At 40.1% G+C, this 24,559-nt stretch overlaps 1 protein-coding gene across 1 annotated transcript in view; it reads right to left on the reverse strand.

The window, feature by feature from the left end:
* Nucleotides 1–24,559, reverse strand: part of LOC133043711 (uncharacterized) — a 234,134-nt gene that overhangs the window by 184,914 nt on the left and 24,661 nt on the right. The window contains 1 exon segment of the mRNA XM_061124863.1: nucleotides 9,376–9,386. Coding sequence (XP_060980846.1) covers nucleotides 9,376–9,386 — 11 coding nt within the window.

Genomic DNA, 24,559 nt, shown 5'->3' on the forward strand with positions numbered 1-24,559 from the left:
AATCATGGATGGTCCTACATTTAAACACAAGGAAGTTCAGAGTAACATTTTTCATAATAGGAAAAAATGTTGAAAACAACTAAATGCTCAATACAGATGGTCAGGTGAGCATGTTGCATTTCTGCATATAGTGAAATAACTGGAGGCAGTTAAAAAATTTAGTACTATACCTGTGATAGCCTGTATTTTTTAATTTTATAATAAAATGCTTTAGTGTGTAAAAGAATAGTTAATGATATAGAAAAATGCCCAAAATATATTTTGGATTGTAAAAACAGGATACAGAACAATATATGCCAAATTATCTAATCCTGAGGATCTACATTTTTGTGTCTAATGGCATCAATTGCATTTGAGAGATAGTTTTATGCCAATGCCCATCATGAATTTCAAGGTGGAGATTCCTGTAACATGTGAGAAATCATCAGGTGCTCAGAAAGGCCAACACTGTTATTTCACAAGAGCAAGTCTACTGTAGCATGAAATAGAAGAATATAATGCTATAGGATAACCCTGAATGGTGTTGTTTCAAAGAAAATGAAAATAGTGCTTGCTTTGGTGAAATATTCTTGCTTCTTAAAAAACAACTGATGAAATTTCCTACAATTTTCCTTACAAGAGGAGAGGGGCCATGCATCAAAACATCCATCATCTCCCCCTTGTGCGACCAAAACCCACTTCTGACCTCCAAGCCCTCAGAAGGAGATGCTTCATCAGCATCTGCCCAGCACTCAAGGAGCAGAGATAAGGAGGGAGGGGACTTCCCAAGGAGAGCTGTGGACTGGAGGCTGAGGTCTAGGGGGCGACAGTGAGCTCTGAGAGGAGACGGGGCTGCACTGAGTCTCAGCCAGACCAGCACCCACATCTGAGAAGGCCGCCTCCACCAGGCTGGAGACCAGATTCTCTGCAGCCCCAGCCCTGAGGCCTGCTGTCCTCTCACTCAGGGGAAACCAGCTCCAGGGAGGAACAGGAGAGGGTACAAGGCGGAAAGTGCTCCCTATAGAGTCACATCAGATCCTGGGAGGGGAAAGGACCATCCCAGGCCCTCATGACATCAGGAAATGTCACAGGGTCCAGGGCAGAGACTAGGGAATTTATACACCTGGGGCTGCACATCAGCTGATCTCTACAGACAAGAGGTCTCCTCTCCTGGCTGTGGGCTTCTGCTCCATAATGGACACCTGGTGGGGACAGGTGAGGCCAGCAAGCAGAACCTCTCAGAGAGCCCAGTGCTGGGCAGACAGGGCAACAAGCAGAGGGGAGCTGGGGGATGGGGGAGAGGAGCCAGAGAGAGGCAGGCAGGTGCGCCATTATCTCTGATCTGGTTACATGCAGCGGCCATGACACCCAGCCCTGTGGGACCCTGTGTGCCTCACAGACCAGCGGACTCAGTCCCTGATCAGCAGGCCTGTTCCTCTCACAAAGACAGGATCCACATACTCATCACACACACTCACACACACACATACACACAAACTCCTCACTCACTCCTTACACACACACACTCTCACACACACTCCACACACACACACCCTCACACACTCCTCACACACCCTCACACACACACAAACTCCTAACACATGCCTCACAATCACACACACACACAACCTCACACACTCCTCACACCCTCACACACACACACAATCACAGAGCCTACAGGAGCATAAACACTGGAAACACAGGGACCCAGGGGCAGTGCTCACACACTAGGTACATGGAGCATGTGGGAACAGCCCAGAGTCCCAGCTGAGCTCAGTCGCTGGATCTTCCACACACTGGGAGCCACTGGACCACCAAGAAGCTCCCTGAGAACAAGGGAGACAGTGGAGGGGACTCAGGGTGATGCAGCTTGGTCCAGACCAAATCTCACTGCTCTGTAAAATCTGCAGCTATGACCAGTGGACACCCCACAGGAGAGGGGCCAGTATTCACAGTCAGCGTGGCTCCTTTTTGGTCAAAAACACTGAGGCTCGGCTTCAGAACCCCAGATGCCTTTCCCTTCACCAAGGCATCCTCTCCCTGCTGTGGACCCAGGACAGAGAGGCAGCTCTTACCTTGACCACACACCATGGTGCCGAGAAGGAGGACAAAGAGTCCCTGGAGGGAGAGGTGTTGGCTCCGAGCCATCCTGACCCCACGTCCTCAAAGGTCACAGTCCCAGCTGCAGGATCAGCCTGTGAGGAGGCGTCAGGGTGCCAACCGGGGTCTATATAGGCCGTCCCCTACATCCTCCCTCCTGAGAGCCAATAGTGACACCTTTCACCATTTCAGGCACTATCGGAGGCTGCATCTGCCACTTTCTGAAGCTCAAACACCAATGAGCTTCAGAATCTTCAACATCTCCTTATATGAGCAACACGGTCCTTTGACCTCCTGCTTCCGTGGTCCTGAGAGCTGGGCTCCCTGACTGCGGCTGGAGTAGAAAACTCACATCAAAAACTATGAGTACCATTCTTTCCTCTGATTACCCTGGCCAATCCCCAAGGACTGTAAGATCTTTCAGGATCAGGTTGTGGAACTCATTGGACCATGAACAATAATTTTAGTGGTATCAAGCATTGACCTTCCCCAGCACTGAGTTCAAGGTCAAGCAGAGTACTACAAGAAGGCTTCAAATACAAGAATATTTCTCGGGCCAACAGAAAATGAGGACAAGGATGGCTGGAATTCAGAGGTGACCATGGAGAGGGTGGGAAGGAACCATTAACTTGAGTGGATGAGATTGCAGGTCTTTCTTCTCTGCTCAGAATGATCTGGAGACTGGGTCTTGGAGAAGGTGCATGTGTGCTCAGTTGTGTCCTACTCTTTGTGACCCCTGGACTGTAACCTGCCAGGCTCCTCTGTCCATAGGATTTCCTAGGCAAGAATACTGGAGTGGATTGCCATGTCCTTCTTGAGGGGATCTTCTTGACCCAGGCATCGAACCCACATCTGCGTCTCCTGCATTGGCGGGTGGGGGGGGGGGGGTTGTTTATTGCTGAGCCACCTGGGAAGCCCTATAAGGGATTTTCAGACATGCTAAATCCCTTTCCCCTTTATTGCATTAATTTTATGTGAAATATCCCTCTCAGCTAGTCAACAAATGATGCTTCAGGAGAGAAAGAGATTGCTGTTACAGGAAACAAACAGACAGTAGGAGTTATCATTGAACTCTAGCCTGCCAAGATAGGCTTTGGGGGATCTAAGAGAAGAAAATATATAACTTAGAAAGATTTAGGTTTTCTAAACTTCACATTGTCACTCTTTGCATATTGAGAGTTTGGTTTTATAGGATTCAGAACACCCTTGTATTATAAGCCATAACTAAAGAAGATGTAAAATATAATTTAAGGCAACTGCCCCCAGACAGGAGGATAAATAAAAAGTATTCTGCAACACAGTGGCTGCTTGCAAGGGGCAAAGAAGACATGAGTGAAGCAGAAAAGAGAAGAGGGATTCATTTATTCTGAGTTTAAGAGGGAAGGTGGCAGCAAGAGTGGAATTAAGGTGGATTGAGGGCACAGAGCCAAGCAGAAGGGACTGATGTCCAATGTGGCCACTGCTGCCTTGTTCTGTTTCCACTGATCAGAGAAGCTCCCAGATGCTCTCCAGAAAGTAACCCAGGGACAAGTATAGAGACTGAATAGGGCCATAAGTGATGCAGGACAGAGCTCCCCCATTGAAATTCAAGGTCACTAACATACTGCCCTCATTCCTCATACTCCCTCAGGCTCAAGATTCCCATGACGCTCCTCTGTGGTCCACACAAACCCACTCTGAGGCCCCTTCACCCTGACTCTCATCACTTCAGCACAAATGTGGGAAGGACCCACCTGTGACACAAATGCCCCAGAGTCCCCACTGGAGCTCAGAGATGGGTTCACACCCACCCACACCCGAAGGTCCCAGTGGGGCTAACACTGAGGGCAGCTGTGGACCAGTCCACAGCCCTGCCACATCCCCACCGGAAGAACCCCTCATCCCAGTCAGCAGACTTAGCTTCTCTGTCCTTGAGACTCAGGTAAATTAAAAGGGAGAAAAGTCAACTGAACATATGCTTTTCTCCCTCTAAATATGCTAATATTAACCTATTATTTTACAATAGTCACTTATTTGCCCTGTGTTCCTCTGACTTCCAAGCCTCAATCTGTACATGAACCCCATCTCCTCTGGATGCTTAAAACAGTAGCAATAATAACTGATTACAAATATCAGAACCAGAATATAAACTCAGGTGCTGGAGTAGGAACAGGATCTGCTCAGTCACTAGAGTCGATGTTCTACTCCCCCTGGGTCCCAGAGTCATCATTCTTTACCCAGTTATGTACTCTGCAGCATCACCAGAAACCACCAGACAAACACCTAGAACATAGGATGTGCTTCCTGAAGTCCAGTCATTCCTCCCACAGGATGACACAGGGATGCATTTAGTGAACCAGGTACACATGATCTCACCTCGGGATTGAGATTTTGCAGGTAACATACTGTTAGGGACTCCATACCCTGTTATAAGGATGGAGTGGGCTGGAAGGAGGGGCTAATCCAGGGCTGGTAGGCTGTGCCCAGGCAGCATCCTCTACCCCAGAGCTGGGGATGCAGGTCAACATGGACCAACTCACCCTCTGATGATGGTTCGTCTTCTCTGACACATAAGGAAATCTCAGTGTCCAATCTCATCCAAGATTTGAAGGAGGAAAGCTTTAGGGAGGACACCAACCAACTTTGTCCACAATGAACTTCAGGGGTCAGGAGAACAAGCTAAGGAGCCAATTTGCCTTGTCCTGACTCGGAGTTCAGCCACATACCATGTGTGTGACCTTGAACAGGGTCCTTACACTCTCTATGTAGTGGTTCCATCTATAAAAGAAGGGTTATACTTGTGTCTAGATGACAGAGTTCTGGTTAGAATTAAAAGAGTTGGCATTAGTAAGAGATATAACCACTAGTCAAAAGTAGTCCACAGTAGTGGTGAAGAAGCAATATTAGAGCCCCTCTCCTCATCCCATCCCAGGAATCACAGCACTCTAGAAAAGGAATTAAATTCTGTTACCTGGAGCCTTGACTGGTGCTGTCAGAACTCTCCCAGGAACCACATGCTGTGATGGTGATTGGTGCCAGAGTTGTGAGTCTTCCGCCATCACCCCTTCTCTCTGTGCCCCAGAGAGAGGTTCTACTGCTCATGAACCTCGACCTTACCAACTGTGAACCTCATTAATTAAGTTGTTTACCTGTTAATTTTACTTTATAAATTCATACAGACTTGGAAAAAGTTCCGTGTCTAATTTATCTCCTTATCCCCAGTGCTTGATAATTAAAAATCCTAAATGATGTCTTTTGTATACCTGAATGAATGAATGTCAGCCTGGTATTTTATGCAAATCATTTCAATTAAAAGAAATATTTTGAGAAATAATTTAACTTGGTGTGAGGACTTAACAGCACAATGAAGTTATGTCAATTGTTGTAAAGATATTTCAATACAATTAAATGGTATAAGCTATGTATGGTTCACTTCTACACTTTCCTGCAATGAATGCAGTAAATTGCAACACCAGAAACAATCCTAGCCCCATTCCAAGAGCAGCAGCTCTCTTAGCAGTGCTAAGAGAGAGCCAGTTCTAAACACATATAAACACTGCATCTTTTATATCTGAAGATAAAGAAGACAAACCTCAGCACATTGACAGATGAACACCATGAAGCCTCCTGTTCTGGTCTTAATCAGATATTGCCAAGTGGTCCAAATGTTTATATATTTATCATTTGGCATATTTTCAGTTCAAACCACACATAACTGTAACAGGAAGAAATTTTGTTATAAAAAAATTTAGTTTAACAACTTCCGTATTGAATTAGAAGTACAGAAGTAAAGAGCAGGAAGAATCCTGTTCTTTAACTTAGACTAACTGTTTATTCAGTCTTATGGATTGTAAAGCTATACAATATGTAGCATTATTATTCCCAAATCACCATGAAAATATGGAGGTTTCAGAGGTTCAGTAACCTCTTTGCTAGGAAAGTTAATAATTAAATATCCTTGGTAGAGGGACATTTTCAGGACTAATCAGAGTGACTAATATAAAAAATATTTTTGAATTAAAAAAGAACTATATGACTTTAAAAGGAAACAATTAATTGAGCTGTTACACCTAAGCATTGGAGACCCACCTCACCATCTGTATTCCTTGCATGGATGGGACCAAAATTTGTAAAGGCTTGTTTACTAAAGACCACTTCATCGCAAGGGCATGTGATGAGCTCGGTCATGAGCTAGTCATGAGCTGACTGAGGTCCAACCCATCATCTCTGCTCAACCCTTTACAGTCTATAACTGGCAACATCGAACAAAGAGTATGGTGCTGAATTGGCCTCATTCATTCCTCCACAGCGCAACATCAAATACCCAGAGACCAGAGCAGATCAAAGCTACTAAATCAAAGACAAGCAGATTCTAAGTGGAGAGCATGCAGACCCAGGGCCCTTCCCTGCTGCTGTTGGAAAAGAAGACAGCCTCCCACCCCAGACACCATCTGTGGGAGGAGAGACAAGAAGATGCTTCCTGAAATAGAGGAAAATCAGTCTTAACAGGCAGCTTGAACTAGAGTTGACAAGATAATTATTAAAGTAAACCCGAGCTAACTTGGGGGACAAATATTAATTGGGAGAGTCTGTGTTAACTTCATGGAACTTTCAGTCCATGTAAACACCCCTTGCTACTGCACAAGATGAAATCAGTCATAAAAATAGTGATTATTACATTTATGCATGTTTGAATCTAGAGGACACATTGTCAAGCCCACTATGGAAAGAAAATATGTATAACTTCCTTTGTTTTTAAGTGCACAAAGTTATCACCTCTGTGAACTCTTTCTAATTCCTCCAGTTCAGAATTACTGCTATGTCTATTTAATCTGTAAAAACTTTCTTTTTGTCTCTAAAGTGGTGTTTCTTGACAGCAAGTATTGTGTCTTGTTCTTCAACGTCTCCATAAGGTCAAGTAAAGACACATAGAAAGAGCTTAACAAATATCAGATAAGAAATGAATGCATGAACAAATGCTGACAATCACCCTGCAGTTAGTGATACTGAGTTGGGGAGGGAGGTGGGAGCAGGGGAGACACAAATCTGATTAATCCCATTCAAACAAGCTGCAGTGGAGTAAGGAGTCAGAGACACACCAGCTAAAGGAGCCAGATAGAAAATGCCTTCAAATCCCACTCCAGGAGGGTCAGATCACGTTCAATCTCTGCACAGAGCTGTACCTCAGAAGGTTCTCCAAGGTGAGAAAAAACTGACAGCACTGCTCTCAAGAGTTCCACTAAAGGATGTGGATAGACAGTAATACTCATCAAACAACTGTATTTCTACTCCCCAGTGACTCATTCTGGGCAATGAAACATGGGTGGTGTCACCTGTGTCACTTCTGAGTGAAGGCAGGAAAAGTCCAAGTGTGACTTTCTAGTCTCTCTCTTTTTCCTGCCCCAGAAGCTGAGTGTTCCAGATGGTGCACGTGCAAGAGCCTCACAGACCACAGACATCTGTAGGTTGTGATGAGTGTGAGTGTGTGTGTGTGTGTCTGCATATGAGTATGTAAGTATGCATTCATTTCTGTATGTGTGTGTATATGTATGTGTGTATGTGTGTGTGTTGCCACTGAGATTTGGGGGTCACTTTTTCCAGCAGCAGAAGAGTCTCTTCTAATGGATACAAAGGAGAAAGAAGACTTGAAGACAGAATCTGTCACATGAAGCAGGTCCTTTCCTGGATCGCCTCTTCCTTCTGTGTCTTCATCTTAAGCTACTCCCTCTGAGCTCACCTTGCTTCCTCTGTTGAGCTCGGTTGTTTCTCCATCACCATTTCTGACTGACCAACAACCAGATCTAAATCCTGTCTAACAGCACCCGCCCCGGTGCATCTCCTGTTCACTTTACTTCACTCTGTGCTGACAGTCGGGCTCAGTTTCCCGAATTTCTCTCTTAGCATCTTGACCTTCATCTTTAAACAGCTCTTCTTTCCTCTGAGTTAACCAATCCATCATCTTTGATCCTGTTTTTACCTTCCACCAATCCTGTACTAATGAAAAGGCCTCATGTATTTCTAAGCCCCCTAAGTTTTTTCTTCATTTCCTGAACAAATCTGATTCCTGGATTTAGTGCTCCATGCAGATAATTAACTAGCTCACCTTTGGTTAAGCAATAATTTTGCTGATTATTCCCCCCAATTCAAGAAAATGGCACATTCAAAGCCTGTATTCTTGTGAGCACAGCCCTAGGGCTCCCCTCATAGGACTTGGAAGGGGCTGGTGTAAGGACAGGTTGTGAAGGTGAAGCTTTGTTAGCTTCATGATTAATCCATCTCTGTTCAGAGTTGATGTAATTGCCAACTCCAGAGCTATTGAGTTCTTGTGGGTGGTCATTCTTAAACCACTTAAATTCAAGATTAGTGCCACTTGGAATGGCACTCAGAGCTCAAAGGCTGAGTGGTTGCTCAGTTGTGACCTGATGCTCTATTGCATATGGAGCTTTGGTGCAGCTAAGTCCTATCTGAGGACCAGCCTAAGAACCCTGGAAATACAGCAAGATGTGTTCCTGCTTTAACTCTTGAAGTCTGTGAATAGATTCTCTTTTCCTTATCATCAAATCCTTCCCCATCTGGGCATGCTACCCAAGACTCCTGCAGGCTGCAGGCATCTGCTGAGGCCCTGCCAAGGCCCAGGATTGGAGTGAGGCCTGTACCTTAGTATAAGCTCTGTATTTCCACTCTCTATAAGTTAATAGATGCTCATCTAAGGTTTGTTAAATGGTTGAATGGCACTATGCTAGACATTTAAGAGAAATTATCTTAAATATAAAGAACTATTTTTGAGGACATCATTTAGCTAATTGACATTTTTGTTTTAAAAGCAAATGTTTTCAGCAATTAACAGGCCAAAGTTTGATTTTCAAAAAGAAGGTGCATATCACCACCAGATACATCACAACGAACTCTGCAAATCTCTATCTCTAAGGATACACAAGACAAACCACAACACACGCACATGTGCCTTTTTACTAAGTCTTAATCAGACCCAACAGAGGAGACAGGGTATTTGGATGATTTATCATTTGGCAGTTTTTCATTTAAAACCACACAGGAACATCACAAGAAGAAAATATGCAATTAAAAAAGTACAGCTGCACCATCTATATGACATAACGAAGGAGATGAGGTGCAGAAAGAGTTCTTTGGCTTATAAAAACAAACAGACTAATTAGTCTTTCACTTTGTGAAAGGAGGGTCCTCTGGGACTGATACTGAAGGATGCCGTAGAGACCATGATAACTCGACTTTTCTGTACAACAGAACTGTGAACTGATCGTTTTGTATAATAATGTGCTTTGATTTTTCTCTCTCTACTTTTTGTGAATCTACTGTAGGTTTTCACATTTTTGTTGCCATGTGGCTCACATAAAACATCTTACAGACACATTAGTCTATATTACACTGATAATAAATCAATTTCAATCACATACAAAAGCTCTACCTTTTGATCCTCTCCTATACTTTCTGTTTTTGGTGTCAGAATTTATCTCTCTTTATATTGTATATCACTAACAAAATATTTTTCTCCATAGTTATTTTAATGCCTCCCTTAGACTTGAGCTAACTGGTTAGCACACTACCATATTCAGTGTTAGAATATTCTGAATTGCATTACATATTTAGATTTACATGTCTGTTGTATATTTTCACTTTTTTAATATAATAATTAGTATCCTTCATTTACCTTGAAGAACTCCCCTCAGCAATCTTGTAAGACAAAACTCTGTTTGTGAACTCCCTCAACTGTTATTTTTTGGGGAAAGTCTTTAATTCATCTTCATTTCTGAAAGACAGCCTTCTTGAGTAAAGTATTTTGGTTTGCAGGCTTTTTCTTTCATCAGTTTGAATATATCATCCCTTTCTCTCTTGGCTTGTCAGCTTTCTTCTGAGAAGTCCGCTGATATTCTTAATGTTCTTCAGGGAATTTCTTTTTTGTGAGCATTTGCTTTTATCTTGATGTTTCTAAAATTCTCCTTTTTGTTGATTACAAACAATGTGTCTTGGAGACAATCATTTTGAATGAACTCTGAGGAGTGGCCTATTAGCTACAGGAGCTTGAATGTCTACTTCTTACCAGATGTGGAACTTACCTGGTATTATTTCTTTTGGTACAGCCTCTGTCCCTTTCTCCCTCTCTTCTCCTTCTGGGATCCCAATAATGTTGCAGGTTGTTTCTGTTAATATTATCCCATTGTGCACACCAGTTCTTTCACACTTTTTTCATTCTTTTTTCTTCTTTGTCCTCTGGCTGGGTAATTTCAATTTTCTTTGAGTCTTCTGCCTCTAAGATTCTTCTGCTGTTGCTGATGCTCTCTGTAGCATTTTCCCTTTTGTTGCATTTCATTCATTGTAATCTTAAAAAGAATTTCTGTTTGATCCTTCTCTTTTTCTGCCTCATTGCACAGCTTCAGGGATCTCAGTTCTCTGACCAGGATTGAATCCAGGCACAGCAGTGAAAGCATCAAATCTTAACCACTAAACCAACATAAACTCCCTGTTTGCTTCCTTTTTTATGATTTCAGTCTCTTAAAAAAAAAAAAAAAAAAAAAAAAAACACCTGAATTTATTCTGTGGAGCAACTCAGAGCCCATGTACAACAAATGCTGAGCCCGTGCTCTAGGACCTGCAAACCACAAATAGGAGCCGGCATTCTGCAATTACTGAAGCCTGAGCTCCTAGAGCCTGTGCTCCATAACAAGAGAAGCCCCCGCATAGAGAAACCTGCTGTCCACAAAGAGGAGCAGTGCCTGCTTACCACAACTAGAGAAAGCCTATGTGCAGCAACAAAGACCCAGTAAAGCCAAAAATTAAAAACAATAACAATAATGATAATAAACAAATTTTAATCTTATTTTGCTCACATATTCTTTTTCTGAATTGGATTGTTTATCTGTGTTTTTTTGGAGTTCACAGAGCTTCTTGGAGGGTATACTTTATTTCTTTCATCATATGTCATTTATTTCATTACTTCCCAATGGTGAATAGCTATGTGAGCTGCCCTGGGAGAAGTCCTCTGTATCTTTCCATCCCCAAGCAGAGCCTAGAACTAAGAAGACTGCAAGCGTGACTGTAGATCAGAGCACTGGACATTGCAGAGCCATCAGTCAGGGACTGGGTGGATTCAACTCACAACCAGGCCATCACTCTCAGGTCTTATGTTAGTTCAGCAGCTTCTCCAATAAGCAGGGTGACAATATATAGCCTTGACTTACTCCTTTCCCTATTTTGAACCAGTCTGTTGTTCCATGTCCAGTTCTAACTGTTGCTTTCTGACTGGCATACAGATTTCTCAAGAAGCAGGTCAGGTGGTCTGGTATTCCCATCTCTTGAAGAATTTTCCACAGTTTGTTGTGATCCACATAGTCAATAAAGCAGAAGTAGATGTTTTGATGATCATATGATAGAACAAAAACCTTCAGAGAATTGAATTTATACAGAATATTGACTTTGACCAGAGTGAAATTAAGTATTAATAAGAAAATATACTTAGCCATTCTTACTGGGAAAATTAAGAAATATTCTTCCAAAGAATTCCTGGGTCTGGAAATAACTTTCAAACTTGAAAATATTGTGAAATAATAGTAACAAAGATATGCTGTAACTAAATTCTTCCAATGCATCTAAGTAGTATCTAAGGGAAATTTATACCCTAGATTTAGAAAAGAGGAAAGATGGAAAATGAAAAAATGTAAGCTTTCATTTAAGAAGCTAGGAGATGAGAAATAAAGCCTAAAGGATGTACAAGATTGGAATTAATAAAGAAAAAAAATAAAAGTTAATCTAAAAAAGAAAGTGAGCACAAGACAAAGACAATAGAGGAAAGCCGTTCAAACATGCCTCACTGAAAATTGATCAACACTGAGCAATACTAATCAAGAGCAGAGAGAAAAAACTTAATACCAGAGTGAAAAGGCAAATCACTATAAATTATACAGATTTTTTTGTTCATAGATTTGAGATGCAATATACACATTTAATGTGGATAAATATTCAGAAGAGTTCCAGTTTCTCCACAAGATTGCCAGCATTTGTCTTTTTTAAAATTATTGCCATTTTGACAGGTGTAAGATGACATCTCATTGTGGTTTTCATTTACATTTCTCTAATAATTAGAGATGTCAGTATATTTTCATATACCTGTTAGCTATCCATACGTCTTCTATGGAGAAATGGCTAGTCCCTGACCAATTTTTTAAATCAGTTTATTAGAGCTTTTGCTGTTGTAGCTTTTGTTTTGCTCTTGAGCTGTAGGATTTTTATATATTTTTCAAATTAATCCCTTATATGATTTGCTGCTAGGTGCCTTTTCACTCTACTGTTGCTTCTTTTACTGTCTTGCTGGTGTTCAGTCATTCAGTCGTGTCCAACTTGTTGCGACCCCATGGAGGCTCCATGGGGTCCTCTGTCCATGAGATTTCCCAGGCAAGAATACTGGAGTGAGTTGCCATTTCCTTCTCAAGGATATCTTCCTGACCCAGGGGTTGAATCCATGTCTTGTGTGTCTCCTCCACTGGTAGTTAAACTCCTTACCACTGAGCCATCTGGGATATTCTCACTTGTCTATTTTTATCTATTCTTTTGGTGTCATGTCCATGAGTTCATGAAATAATATATTTTTATTTTGAAATTATAAGTAAAAATACCACATATCTAAAGTGTAATTCCCAATTGGTGACAATATTACACCATCATACACAGTAAAGTAAATTCATATGAGGTAAGGTTTTAAATATTATTTAGTGGAATTATAAAATCATTTGTAGAAAATGAACTTGATTAAAAGTTATTTTGAGATGAAGAATGGCATTTGAAGCATTACATTAAAGGCATAGTCAAAAAACCAAAACATTATAAATTTGATCACATAACCTCCCATACACATATACAAACCTAAAATTATACACAAAAGATGGGGAAATATTTCCAAAAACATGTAAGAAAAATGGTAAATGATGTTAGTTTATAGAGTTCCTAAAAATAAATAAGAGAATTTGCAAAATATTCTGGAGAAAAAATTAAAGGTAAAGAAAGATATCTGAAACACTTTAAATATTTACTTGTTAATCACTCTCCATATTCAATAACAAATGTAAACACAGACATCTATAAATGCACACACACACACTAACACACCCCTGAATGAAGGAAGGACCTTGCATACTTTAATTACCCTGTGTTTCTTCTATTAGGACAGTACTTGCACATTATATGAATTAATTCAACAAGTATGGATGGAGAGCATTTTCTAAATACCATGATAGGTGCTTGTTAAATATTTATTAAGTAAATGAACAGATGAATAAAATTCAGTGAAGTAGATTTTCTTTAAATCAATGCTAATCAACAAAACAGTGAAGCAAATATAAATTAATGATAATGATTTATGAAAATAAAGTTATTGAATAAAATTAGTCCATAAAGAGAATAAATTTATATTTAAAATTTCACTTACATAATTTTAATAGAAAATAGTTAAATAGATTCTAAACTACTTTCATCTATTATTCAATATGACATATGTGCAAGAGAATATTTCTGTAGTAAAAAGAAACTCTTTAAGGGAATATACAGATTTACCAAGTAGACTTTAGAAAAAGATAGACAAATAGCTACTGAGTAAAGCAAAACCCTCCTTGCTATTCTTTGGAACTCTGCATTCAAATGGGTATACCTTTCATTTTCTCCTATGCTTTTTGCTTCTCTTCTTTTCACAACTATTTGTAAGGCCTCCTCAGATAGCCATCTTGCTTTTTTCCATTTTTTTTCCCCTTGGAGATGGTCTTGATCCCTGTCTCCTGTACAATGTCACGAACCTCCGTCCATAGTTCATCAAGCACTCTGTCTATCAGATCTAGTCCCTTAAATCTATTTGTCACTTCCACTGTATAATCATAAGGGATTTGATTTAGGTCATACCTGAATGGCCTAGTGGTTTTCCCTACTTTCTTCAATTTAAGTCTGAATTTGGCAATAAGGAGTCTATGATCTGAGCCACAATCAGCTCCTGGTCTTGGTTTTGCTGACCATATAGAGCTTCTCCATCTTTGGCTGCAAAGAATATATAATCAATCTGATTTTGGTGTTGACCATCTGGTGATGTCCATGTGTAGAGTTCTCTCTTGTGTTGTTGGAAGAAGGTGTTTGCTATGACCAGTGCATTCTCTTGGCAAAACTCTGTTAGCTTTTGCCCTGCTTCATTCCTTACTCCAAGGTCAAATTCGCCTGTTACTACAAGTGCTTCTTGACTTCTTAATTTTGCACTCCAGTCCCCTATAATGAAAGGGACATCTTTAGGGGGTGCTAGTTCTAGAAGGTCTTGTAGGTCTTCATAGAGCCATTCAACTTCAGCTTCTTCAGCACTACTGGTTGGGGCATGCTGCTGCTGCTGCTAAGTCACTTCAGTCGTGTCCAACTCTGTGCAACGCCATAGACGGCAGCCCACCAGGCTCCCCTGCCCCTGGGATTCTCCAGGCAAGAACACTGGAGTGAGTTGCCATTTCCTTCTCCAATGGATGAAAGTGAAAAGTGAAAGTGAAGTCGCTCAGTTGTGTCCGACTCCCAGCGACCCCATGGATTGCAGCCTACCAGGCTCCTCCGCCCGTGGGATTTTCTAGGCAAGAGTACTGGAGTGGGTTGCCATTGCATAGACTTGGATTACTGTGATATTGAATGGCTTGCCTTGGAAACGAACAGAGATCATTCTGTCATTTTTGAGATTGTATCCAATTACTGCATTTTGGACTCTTTTGTATGCTATGATGGCTACTCCATTTCTTCTAAGGGATTCTTGCCCACAGTAGTGGATATAAAATGGTCATCTGAGTTAAATTCACCCATTCCAGTCCATTTTAGTTTGCTGATTCCTAAAATATTGATGTTCACTTTTGGCATCTCCTGTTTGACCACTTCCCATTTGCCTTGATTCGTGGACCTAACATTCCAGATTCCTATGCAATATTGTTCTTCACAACATCAGACCTTGCTTCTATCCCCAGTCACATCCACAACTGGGTGTTTTCTTTGCTTTGACTCCATCTCTTCATTCTTTCTTGAGTTATTTCTCCACTGATCTCTGGTAGCAATTTAGGCACCTACCAAATTGGGGAGTTCATCTTTTAGTGTCTTATCTTTTTGCCTTTTCATACTGTTCATAGGGTTCTCAAGGCAGGAATACTGAAGTGGTTTGCCATTCCCTTCTCCAGTGGACCACATTTTGTCAGAACTTTCCACCATGACCTGTCTGTCTTGAGATGGACCCGTGGTTGTATTGGCATGGCTCATAGTTTCACTGAGTTAGGCAAGGCTGTGGTCCATATAATCTGATTGGTCAGTTTTCTGTGATTGTGGTTTTCAGTCTGTCTGCCCTCTGATGGAGGAGGACAAGAGGCTTATGGAAGCTCCCTGAAGGGAGAGAATAGCAAGGAGAGATAAGAAAGGCTTCCTCAGTGATCAATGCAAAGAAATAGAGGAAACCTATAGAATGGGAAAAACTAGAGATCTCTTCAAGAAAATTAGAGATACCAAGGGAATATTTCATGCAAAGATGGGATCAATAAAGGACAGAAATGGTATGGACTTAACAGAAGCAGAAGGTATTAAGAAGAGGTGGCAAGAATACACAGAAAAACTATACAAAAAAGATCTTCATGACCCAGATAATCATGATGGTATGATCACTCACCTAGAGCCAGACATCCTGGAATTTGAAGTCAAGTGGGCCTTAGGAAGCATCACTATGAACAAAGCTAGTGGAGGTGATGGAATTCCAGTTGAGCTATTTCAAATCCTAAAAGATGATGCTGTGAAAGTGTTGCACTCGATATGCCAGCAAATTTGGAAAACTCAGCAGTGGCCTCAGAACTGGAAAGAGTCAGTTTTCATTCCAATCCCAAAGAAAGGCAATGTCTAAAAATGTTCAAACTACCACACAATTGCACTCATCTCACATGCTAGCAAAGTAATGCTGAAAATTCTCCAAGCCAGGCTTCAACAATACATGAACTGTGAACTTCCAAATGTTCAAGCTGGTTTTAGAAAAGGCAGAGGAACCAGAGATCAAATTGCCAACATTTGTTGGATCATTGAAAAAGCAAGAAAGTTCCAGAAAAAACATCTGTTTCTATTTTGTTGACTATGCCAAAGCTTTTGACTGTGTGGGCCACAACAAACTGTGGGAAATTCTTCAAGAGATGGGAATACCAGACCACCTGACCTGCCTCTTGAGAAATCTGTATGCAGGTCAGGAAGCAACAGTTAGAACTGGACATGGAACAACAGACTGGTTCCTAATAGGGAAAGAAATACCTCAAGACTATATATTGTCACTCTGCTTAATTAACTTATATGCAGAGTACATCATGAGAAATGCTGGGCTGGATGAAGCACAAGCTGGAATCAAGATTGCTGGGAGAAATATCAATAACCTCAGATATGCAGATGACACCACCCTTATGGCAGAAACTGAAGAAAAACTAAAGAGCCTCTTGATGAAAGTGAAAGAGGAGAGTGAAAAAGTTGGCTTAAAGCTCAACATTCAGAAAATGAAGATCTGGCATCTGGTCCAATCACTTCATGGCAAATAAATGGGGAAACATTGGAAACAGTGACAGACTTTAGTTTGGGGCGGGGGGGCTCCAAAATCACTACAGATGGTGACTGTGGCCATAAAATTAAAAGATGCTTACTCCTTGGAAGAAAAGCTATGACCAACCTAGGCAGCATATTAAAAAGCAGAGACATTACTTTGTCACCAAAGTCTGTCTAGTCAAGGCTATGGTTTTTCCAGTAGTCATGTATGGATGTGAGAGTTGGACTAGAAAGAAAGCTGAGCACCAAAGAATTGATGCTTTTGAACTGTGGTGTTGGAGAAGACTCTTGAGAGTCCCTTGGACTGCAAGGAGTTCAAACCAGTCCATCCTAAAGGAAATCAGTCCTGAATATTCACTGGAAGGACTGATGCTGAAGCTGAAACTCCAATACTTTGGTCACCTGATGTGAAGAACTGACTCATTGGTAAAGACCCTAATGTTGGGAAAGATTGAAAGGGGGAGGAGAAGGGGACCACAAAGGATGAGATGATTGAATGGCGTCACTGATTCAATGGACATGAGTTTGAGTAAACCCTGGGAGTTGGTGATGGACAGGGAGGCCTGGTGTGCTGCAGTCCATGGGGTTACAAGGAGTCGGACACGACTGAGTGGCTGAACTGAACTGAAAGTAAAACTGTCTGCAGTAGACTCAAATAGATATATTGAGAAAGCTAAGTAATCAGAGGAAACAGAAATTACAAACAAAACACCAAGAAAAAGGCACAAAAGCCTGAAACTGAAAGAAATATACATAAGTGTAAAATGTACCTGTTAAAAAATATCTGAATTAATGTATTCTTTCCACATCATCCTATCAAAACTCCTACACAATCTATACAGAGATCCTCTGACAAAGTGATGGCAAGATCTCTGTGAGGTGGTTTCTCACTTTCAGGGTCAGAGACTTAACCACCACCCACTTCCTGGTGCTTTACTGTAGGAAAAATATCATCAATAAAAGTTTAATAGTTTAATGCTTCTTTAGCCTTCAAGTGGAAAAGACAAAATGATGAGGAAAGAGAGGCAAGGAGTGGTGAATATATGTTTTTGAAATATCTGTCACCACATTCTCTCTGGTATGTGAAGTATCTATCACATTCTCTCAGGCAGCACCCAGCATACCATTCAAGATATATCTGAATGGGGTGTGTGTGTGTGTGTGTGTACTTGTGTATGTAGGAAAGAGAGAGAGAAAGAAATGTTGGAAGGAATAAGCACTTTGGTTTGAATATCTGTCATCCCCCAACATTTATTTATTTCATTCAGCACTTACTGTTGAAATCCCAACTCCCAGTGTAATGGTATTAAGTGGTGGAACCTTCTCAGCCTCTTCCAAAAGCAGAAGAGAGGAACACTGTCAAACTCATTTTATGAGGCCAACATTGTTCTGATATCAAAACCAGACAAGGACACCACAAGAAATATCTCTGATAAGCAAAGGGACAAAACTCCTCAACAAAATATTAGACAACGTAATTCAATAATGCATTCAAAGGATCATGCACGATGATCAAGTGAGATTTGTTCCAAAGAATGCAAGGATGGGAGGAGGAGCCAAGATGGCGGAGGAGTAGGACGGGGAGACCACTTTCTCTCCTACAAATTCATCAAAAGAATAACTGAATGCAGAGCAAACTTCGCAAAACAACTTCTGATCGCTAGCTGAGGTCATCAGGCGCCCAGAAAAGCAGCCCATTGTCTTCGAAAGGAGGGCTGCATAGTTGGAGAAGTCCTGAGACTACAGGAAGAATAAAACTGAAATCCAGAGGCAGGAGACTTAAGCCCAAAACCTGAGAACACCAGAAAACTCCTGACTACAAGGAACTTTAAGTAATAAGTGACTGTCCAAAAGCCTCCATACCTACACTGAAACCAACCACCACACAAGAGCCAATAAGTTTCAGAGCAAGACATACCACGCAAATTCTCCAGCAACGCAGGAACATAGCCCTGAACATCAACATACAGGCTGCCCAAGGTCACACCTAACACATAGACCCATCTCAAAACTCATTACTGGGCACTCCATTGCTCTCCAAAGAGAAGAAATCAAGTTCCACGCACCAGAACACTGATGCAAGCTTCCCTAACCAGGAAACCTTGACAAGCCAATCGTCTAACCCCACCCACTGGGTTAATCCTCCACAACAAAAAGGAACCACAGACCTCCAGAATACAGAAAGCCCACTCCAGATACAGCAATCTAAACAAGATGAAAAGGCAAAGAAATACCCAACAGGTAAAGGAACATGAAAAATGCCCACCAAGTCAAACAAAAGAGGAGGAGATAGGGAATCTACCTGAAAAAGAATTTAGAATAATGATAATAAAAATGATCCAAAATCTTGAAAACAAAATGGAGTTACAGATAAATAGCCTGGAAACAAAGATTGAAAAGATTCAAGAACTGTTTAATAAAGACCTAGAAGAAATAAAAAAGAGTCAATTACAAATGAATAATGCAATGAATGAGATCAAAAACACTTTGGAGGGAACCAAGAGTAGAATAACGGAGGCAGAAGATAGGATAAGTGAGGTAGAAGATAAAATGGTGGAAATAAATGAAGCAGAGAGGAAAAAAGAAAAAAGGATCAAAAGAAATGAGGACAAGCTCAGGGACCTCTGGGACACTGTGAAACGCCCCAACATTCGAATCATAGGAGTTCCAGAAGAAGAAGACAAAAAGAAGGGCCATGAGAAAATACTCGAGGAGATAATAGCTGAAAACTTCCCTAAAATGGGGAAGGAAATAGCCACCCAAATCCAAGAAACCCAGAGAGTCCCAAACAGGATAAACCCAAGGCGAAACACCCCAAGACACATATTAATCAAATTAACAAAGATCAAACACAAAGAACAAATATTAAAAGCAGCAAGGGAAAAACAACAAATAACACACAAAGGGATTCCCATAAGGATAACAGCTGATCTATCAATAGAAACCCTCCAGGCCAGAAGGGAATGGCAGGACGTACTGAAAGCAATGAAAGAGAATAAACTACAACCTAGATTACTGTATCCAGCAAGGATCTCATTCAGATATGAAGGAGAATTCAAAAGCTTTACAGACAAGCAAAAGCTGAGAGAATTCAGCACCACCAAACCAGCTCTTCAACAAATGCTAAAGGATCTTCTCTAGACAGGAAACACAGAAAGGTTGTATAAATGTGAACCCAAAACAACAAAGTAAATGGCAACGGGACCACACCTATCAATAATTACCCTAAATGTAAATGGGTTGAATGCCCCAACCAAAAGACAAAGATTGGCTGAATGGATACAAAAACAAGACCCCTATATATGCTGTCTACAAGAGACCCACCTCAAAACAAGAGACACATACAGACTAAAAGTGAAGGGCTGGAAAAAAATATTTCATGCAAACGGAGACCAAAAGAAAGCAGGAGTCGCAATACTCATATCAGATAAAATAGACTTTCAAATAAAGGAAGTGAAAAGAGACAAAGAAGGACACTACATAATGATCAAAGGATCAATCAAAAAAGAAGATATAACAATTATAAATATATATGCACCCAACATAGGAGCACCGCAATATGTACGGCAAACGCTAACAAGTATGAAAGAGGAAATTAATAGTAACACAATAATAGTGGGAGACTTTAATACCCCACTCACAACTATGGATAGATCAACTAAACAGAAAATTAACAAGGAAACACAAACCTTAAATGACACAATGGACCAGCTAGACCTAATTGATATCTATAGGACATTTCACCCCAAAACAATCAACTTCACCTTTTTCTCAAGTGCACACGGAACATTCTCCAGAATAGATCACATCCTGGGCCATAAATCTGGTCTTGGAAAATTCAAAAAAATTGAAATCATTCCAGTCATCTTTTCTGACCACAGTGCAGTAAGATTAGATCTCAATTACAGGAAAAAAATTGTTAAAACTTCAAACATATGGAGGCTAAATAACACGCTTCTGAATAACCAACAAATCATAGAAGAAATCAAAAAAGAAATCAAAATATGTATAGAAATGAATGAAAATGAAAACACAACAACCCAAAACCTATGGGACACTGTAAAAGCAGTGCTAAGGGGAAGGTTCATAGCATTACAGGCTTACATCAAGAAACAGGAAAAAAACCAATTAAATAACCTAACTCTACACCTAAAGCAATTAGAGAAGGAAGAAATGAAGAACCCCAGAGTTAGCAGAAGGAAAGAAATCTTAAAAATCAGGGCAGAAATAAATGCAAAAGAAACTAAAGAGACCATAGCAAAAATCAACAAAGCTAAAAGCTGGTTTTTTGAAAAAATAAACAAAATTGACAAACCATTAGCAAGACTCATTAAGAAACAAAGAGAGAAGAACCAAATTAGCAAAATTAGAAATGAAAATGGAGAGATCACAACAGACAACACTGAAATACAAAGGATCATAAGAGACTACTACCAGCAGCTCTATGCCAATAAAATGGACAACTTGGATGAAATGGACAAATTCTTAGAAAAGTATAACTTTCCAAAACTGAACCAGGAAGAAATAGAAGATCTTAACAGACCCATCACAAGCAAGGAAATCGAAACTGTCATCAAAAATCTTCCAGCAAACAAAAGCCCAGGACCAGATGGCTTCACAGCTGAATTCTACCAAAAATTTAGAGAAGAGCTAACACCTATCTTACTCAAACTCTTCCAGAAAATTGCAGAAGAAGGTAAGCTTCCAAACTCATTCTATGAGGCCACCATCACCCTAATTCCAAAACCAGACAAAGATGCCACAAAAAAAGAAAACTACAGGCCAATATCACTGATGAACATAGATGCAAAAATCCTTAACAAAATTCTAGCAAACAGAATCCAACAACATATTAAAAAAATCATACACCACGACCAAGTGGGCTTTATCCCAGGAATGCAAGGATTCTTTAATATCCGCAAATCAATCAATGTAATACACCACATTAACAAGTTGAAAGATAAAAACCATATGATTATCTCAATAGATGCAGAGAAAGCCTTTGACAAAATTCAACACTCATTTATGATTAAAACTCTCCAAAAAGCAGGAATAGAAGGAACATACCTCAACATAATAAAAGCTATATATGACAAACCCACAGCAAGCATCACCCTCAATGGTGAAAAATTGAAGGCATTTCCCCTGAAATCAGGAACAAGACAAGGGTGCCCACTCTCACCACTACTATTCAACATAGTGTTGGAAGTGCTGGCCACAGCAATCAGAGCAGAAAAAGAAGTAAAAGGAATCCAGATAGGAAAAGAAGAAGTAAAACTCTCACTGTTTGCAGATGACATGATCCTCTACATAGAAAACCCTAAAGATTCTACCAGAAAATTACTAGAGCTAATCAATGAATATAGTAAAGTTGCAGGATATAAAATTAACACACAGAAATCCCTTGCATTCATATATACTAACAATGAAAAAACAGACAGAGAAATTAAGGAAACAATACCATTCACCATTGCAACAAAAAGAATAAAATACTTAGGAGTATATCTACCTAAAGAAACAAAGGACCTATACATAGAAAACTATAAAACACTGATGAAAGAAATCAAAGAGGACACAAACAGATGGAGAAACATACCGTGTTCATGGATTGGAAGAATTAATATTGTCAAAATGGCTATTCTACCCAAAGCAGTCTATAGATTCAATGCAATCCCTATCAAGCTACCAATGGTATTTTTCACAGAACTAGACCAAAGAATTTCACAATTTGTATGGAAATACAAAAAACCTCGAATAGCCAAAGTAATCTTGAGAAAGAAGAATGGAACTGGAGGAACCAACCTGCCTGACTTCAGACTCTACTACAAAGCCACAGTCATCAAGACAGTATGGTACTGGCACAAAGACAGAAATATAGATCAATGGAACAGAATAGAAAGCCCAGAGATAAATCCACGAACCTATGGACACCTTATCTTTGACAAAGGAGGCAAGGATATACAATGGAAAAAAGACAACCTCTTTAACAAGTGGTGCTGGGAAAACTGGTCAACCACTTGTAAAAGAATGAAACTAGAACACTTTCTAACACCATACACAAAAATAAACTCAAAATGGATTAAAGATCTAAATGTAAGACCAGAAACTATAAAACTCCTAGAGGAGAACATAGGCAAAACACTCTCCGACATAAATCAAAGCAAGATCCTCTATGACCCACCTCCCAGAATATTGGAAATAAAAGCAAAACTAAACAAATGGGACCTAATGAAACTTGAAAGCTTTTGCACTACAAAGGAAACTATAAGTAAGGTGAAAAGACAGCCCTCAGATTGGGAGAAAATAATAGCAAATGAAGAAACAGACAAAGGATTAATCTCAAAAATATACAAGCAACTCCTGCAGCTCAATTCCAGAAAAATAAATGACCCAATCAAAAAATGGGCCAAAGAACTAAACAGACACTTCTCCAAAGAAGACATACAGATGGCTAACAAACACATGAAAAGATGCTCAACATCACTCATTATTAGAGAAATGCAAATCAAAACCACAATGAGGTACCATTACACGCCAGCCAGGATGGCTGCTATCCAAAAGTCTACAAGCAATAAATGCTGGAGAGGGTGTGGAGAAAAGGGAACCCTCTTACACTGTTGGTGGGAATGCAAACTAGTACAGCCGCTATGGAAAACAGTGTGGAGATTTCTTAAAAAACTGGACATAGAACTGCCATATGCCAGCAATCCCACTTCTGGGCATACACACTGAGGAAACCAGATCTGAAAGAGACACATGCACCCCAATGTTCATCGCAGCACTGTTTATAATAGCCAGGACATGGAAGCAACCTAGATGCCCATCAGCAGATGAATGGATAAGGAAGCTGTGGTACATATACACCATGGAATATTACTCAGCCATTAAAAAGAATTCATTTGAACCAGTCCTAATGAGATGGATGAAGCTGGAGCCCATTATACAGAGTGAAGTAAGCCAGAAAGATAAAGAACATTACAGCATTCTGACACATGTATATGGAATTTAGAAAGGTGATAACGATAACCCTATATGCAGAACAGAAAAAGAGACACAGAAATACAGAACAGACTTTTGAACTTTGTGGGAGAATGTGAGGGTGGGATATTTCAAAAGAACAGCATGTATACTATCTATGGTGAAACAGATCACCAGCCCAGGAGGGATGCACGAGACAAGTGCTCCGGCCTGGTGCACTGGGAAGACCCAGAGGAATCGGGTGGAGAGGGAGGTGGGAGGGGGGATCGGGATTGGGAATACATGTAAATCCATGGCTGATTCATATCAATGTATGACAAAACCCACTGGAAAAAAATAATAATAATAATAAAAATTTAAAAAAAAAAAAGAATGCAAGGATGGTTCAATATTCACAGACTAATCAATGTGATACACCAAGTAAACAAAATGAAAATGAAAATCATATCCTCTCAGGAGATGTAAAAAAAACATTTGAAAACATTAATATCCATTTCTGGTTTAAAAAACCTCTATAAAGTAGATATAGACAGATTATACCTCAACATAATAAAGACCATATGACAAACTCACAGCTAACCTCATACTCAACAGTAAAAATCTGAATATTTTTTCTCTGAGATCAGATGCAAGACAAAGATGCCTAATCACCACTTATATTCAACATAGTTTTGGTATTCCTAGCCAAAACAATCAGGCAAGGAAAAAAAATAAGGACATAAAAGTCTGAAAGGAAGAGGTAAAACTGATGCTATTTGGAGATTTCATGATATTATATATAGAAAACCCTAAAGCCCCCACCAAAACCTGTTAGAACTAACACACTCAGTGAAGTCATAAGATACAAACTTCATATACAAAAATCAGTTGCATTTCTATACACTAATAACAAATTGCCATAAGGAAAAATTAAGAAAACAATTCTATTTACAGT

This window comes from Dama dama, chromosome 22, assembly GCF_033118175.1.
Source record: "Dama dama isolate Ldn47 chromosome 22, ASM3311817v1, whole genome shotgun sequence".
Taxonomy (NCBI): Eukaryota; Metazoa; Chordata; class Mammalia; order Artiodactyla; family Cervidae; genus Dama; species Dama dama.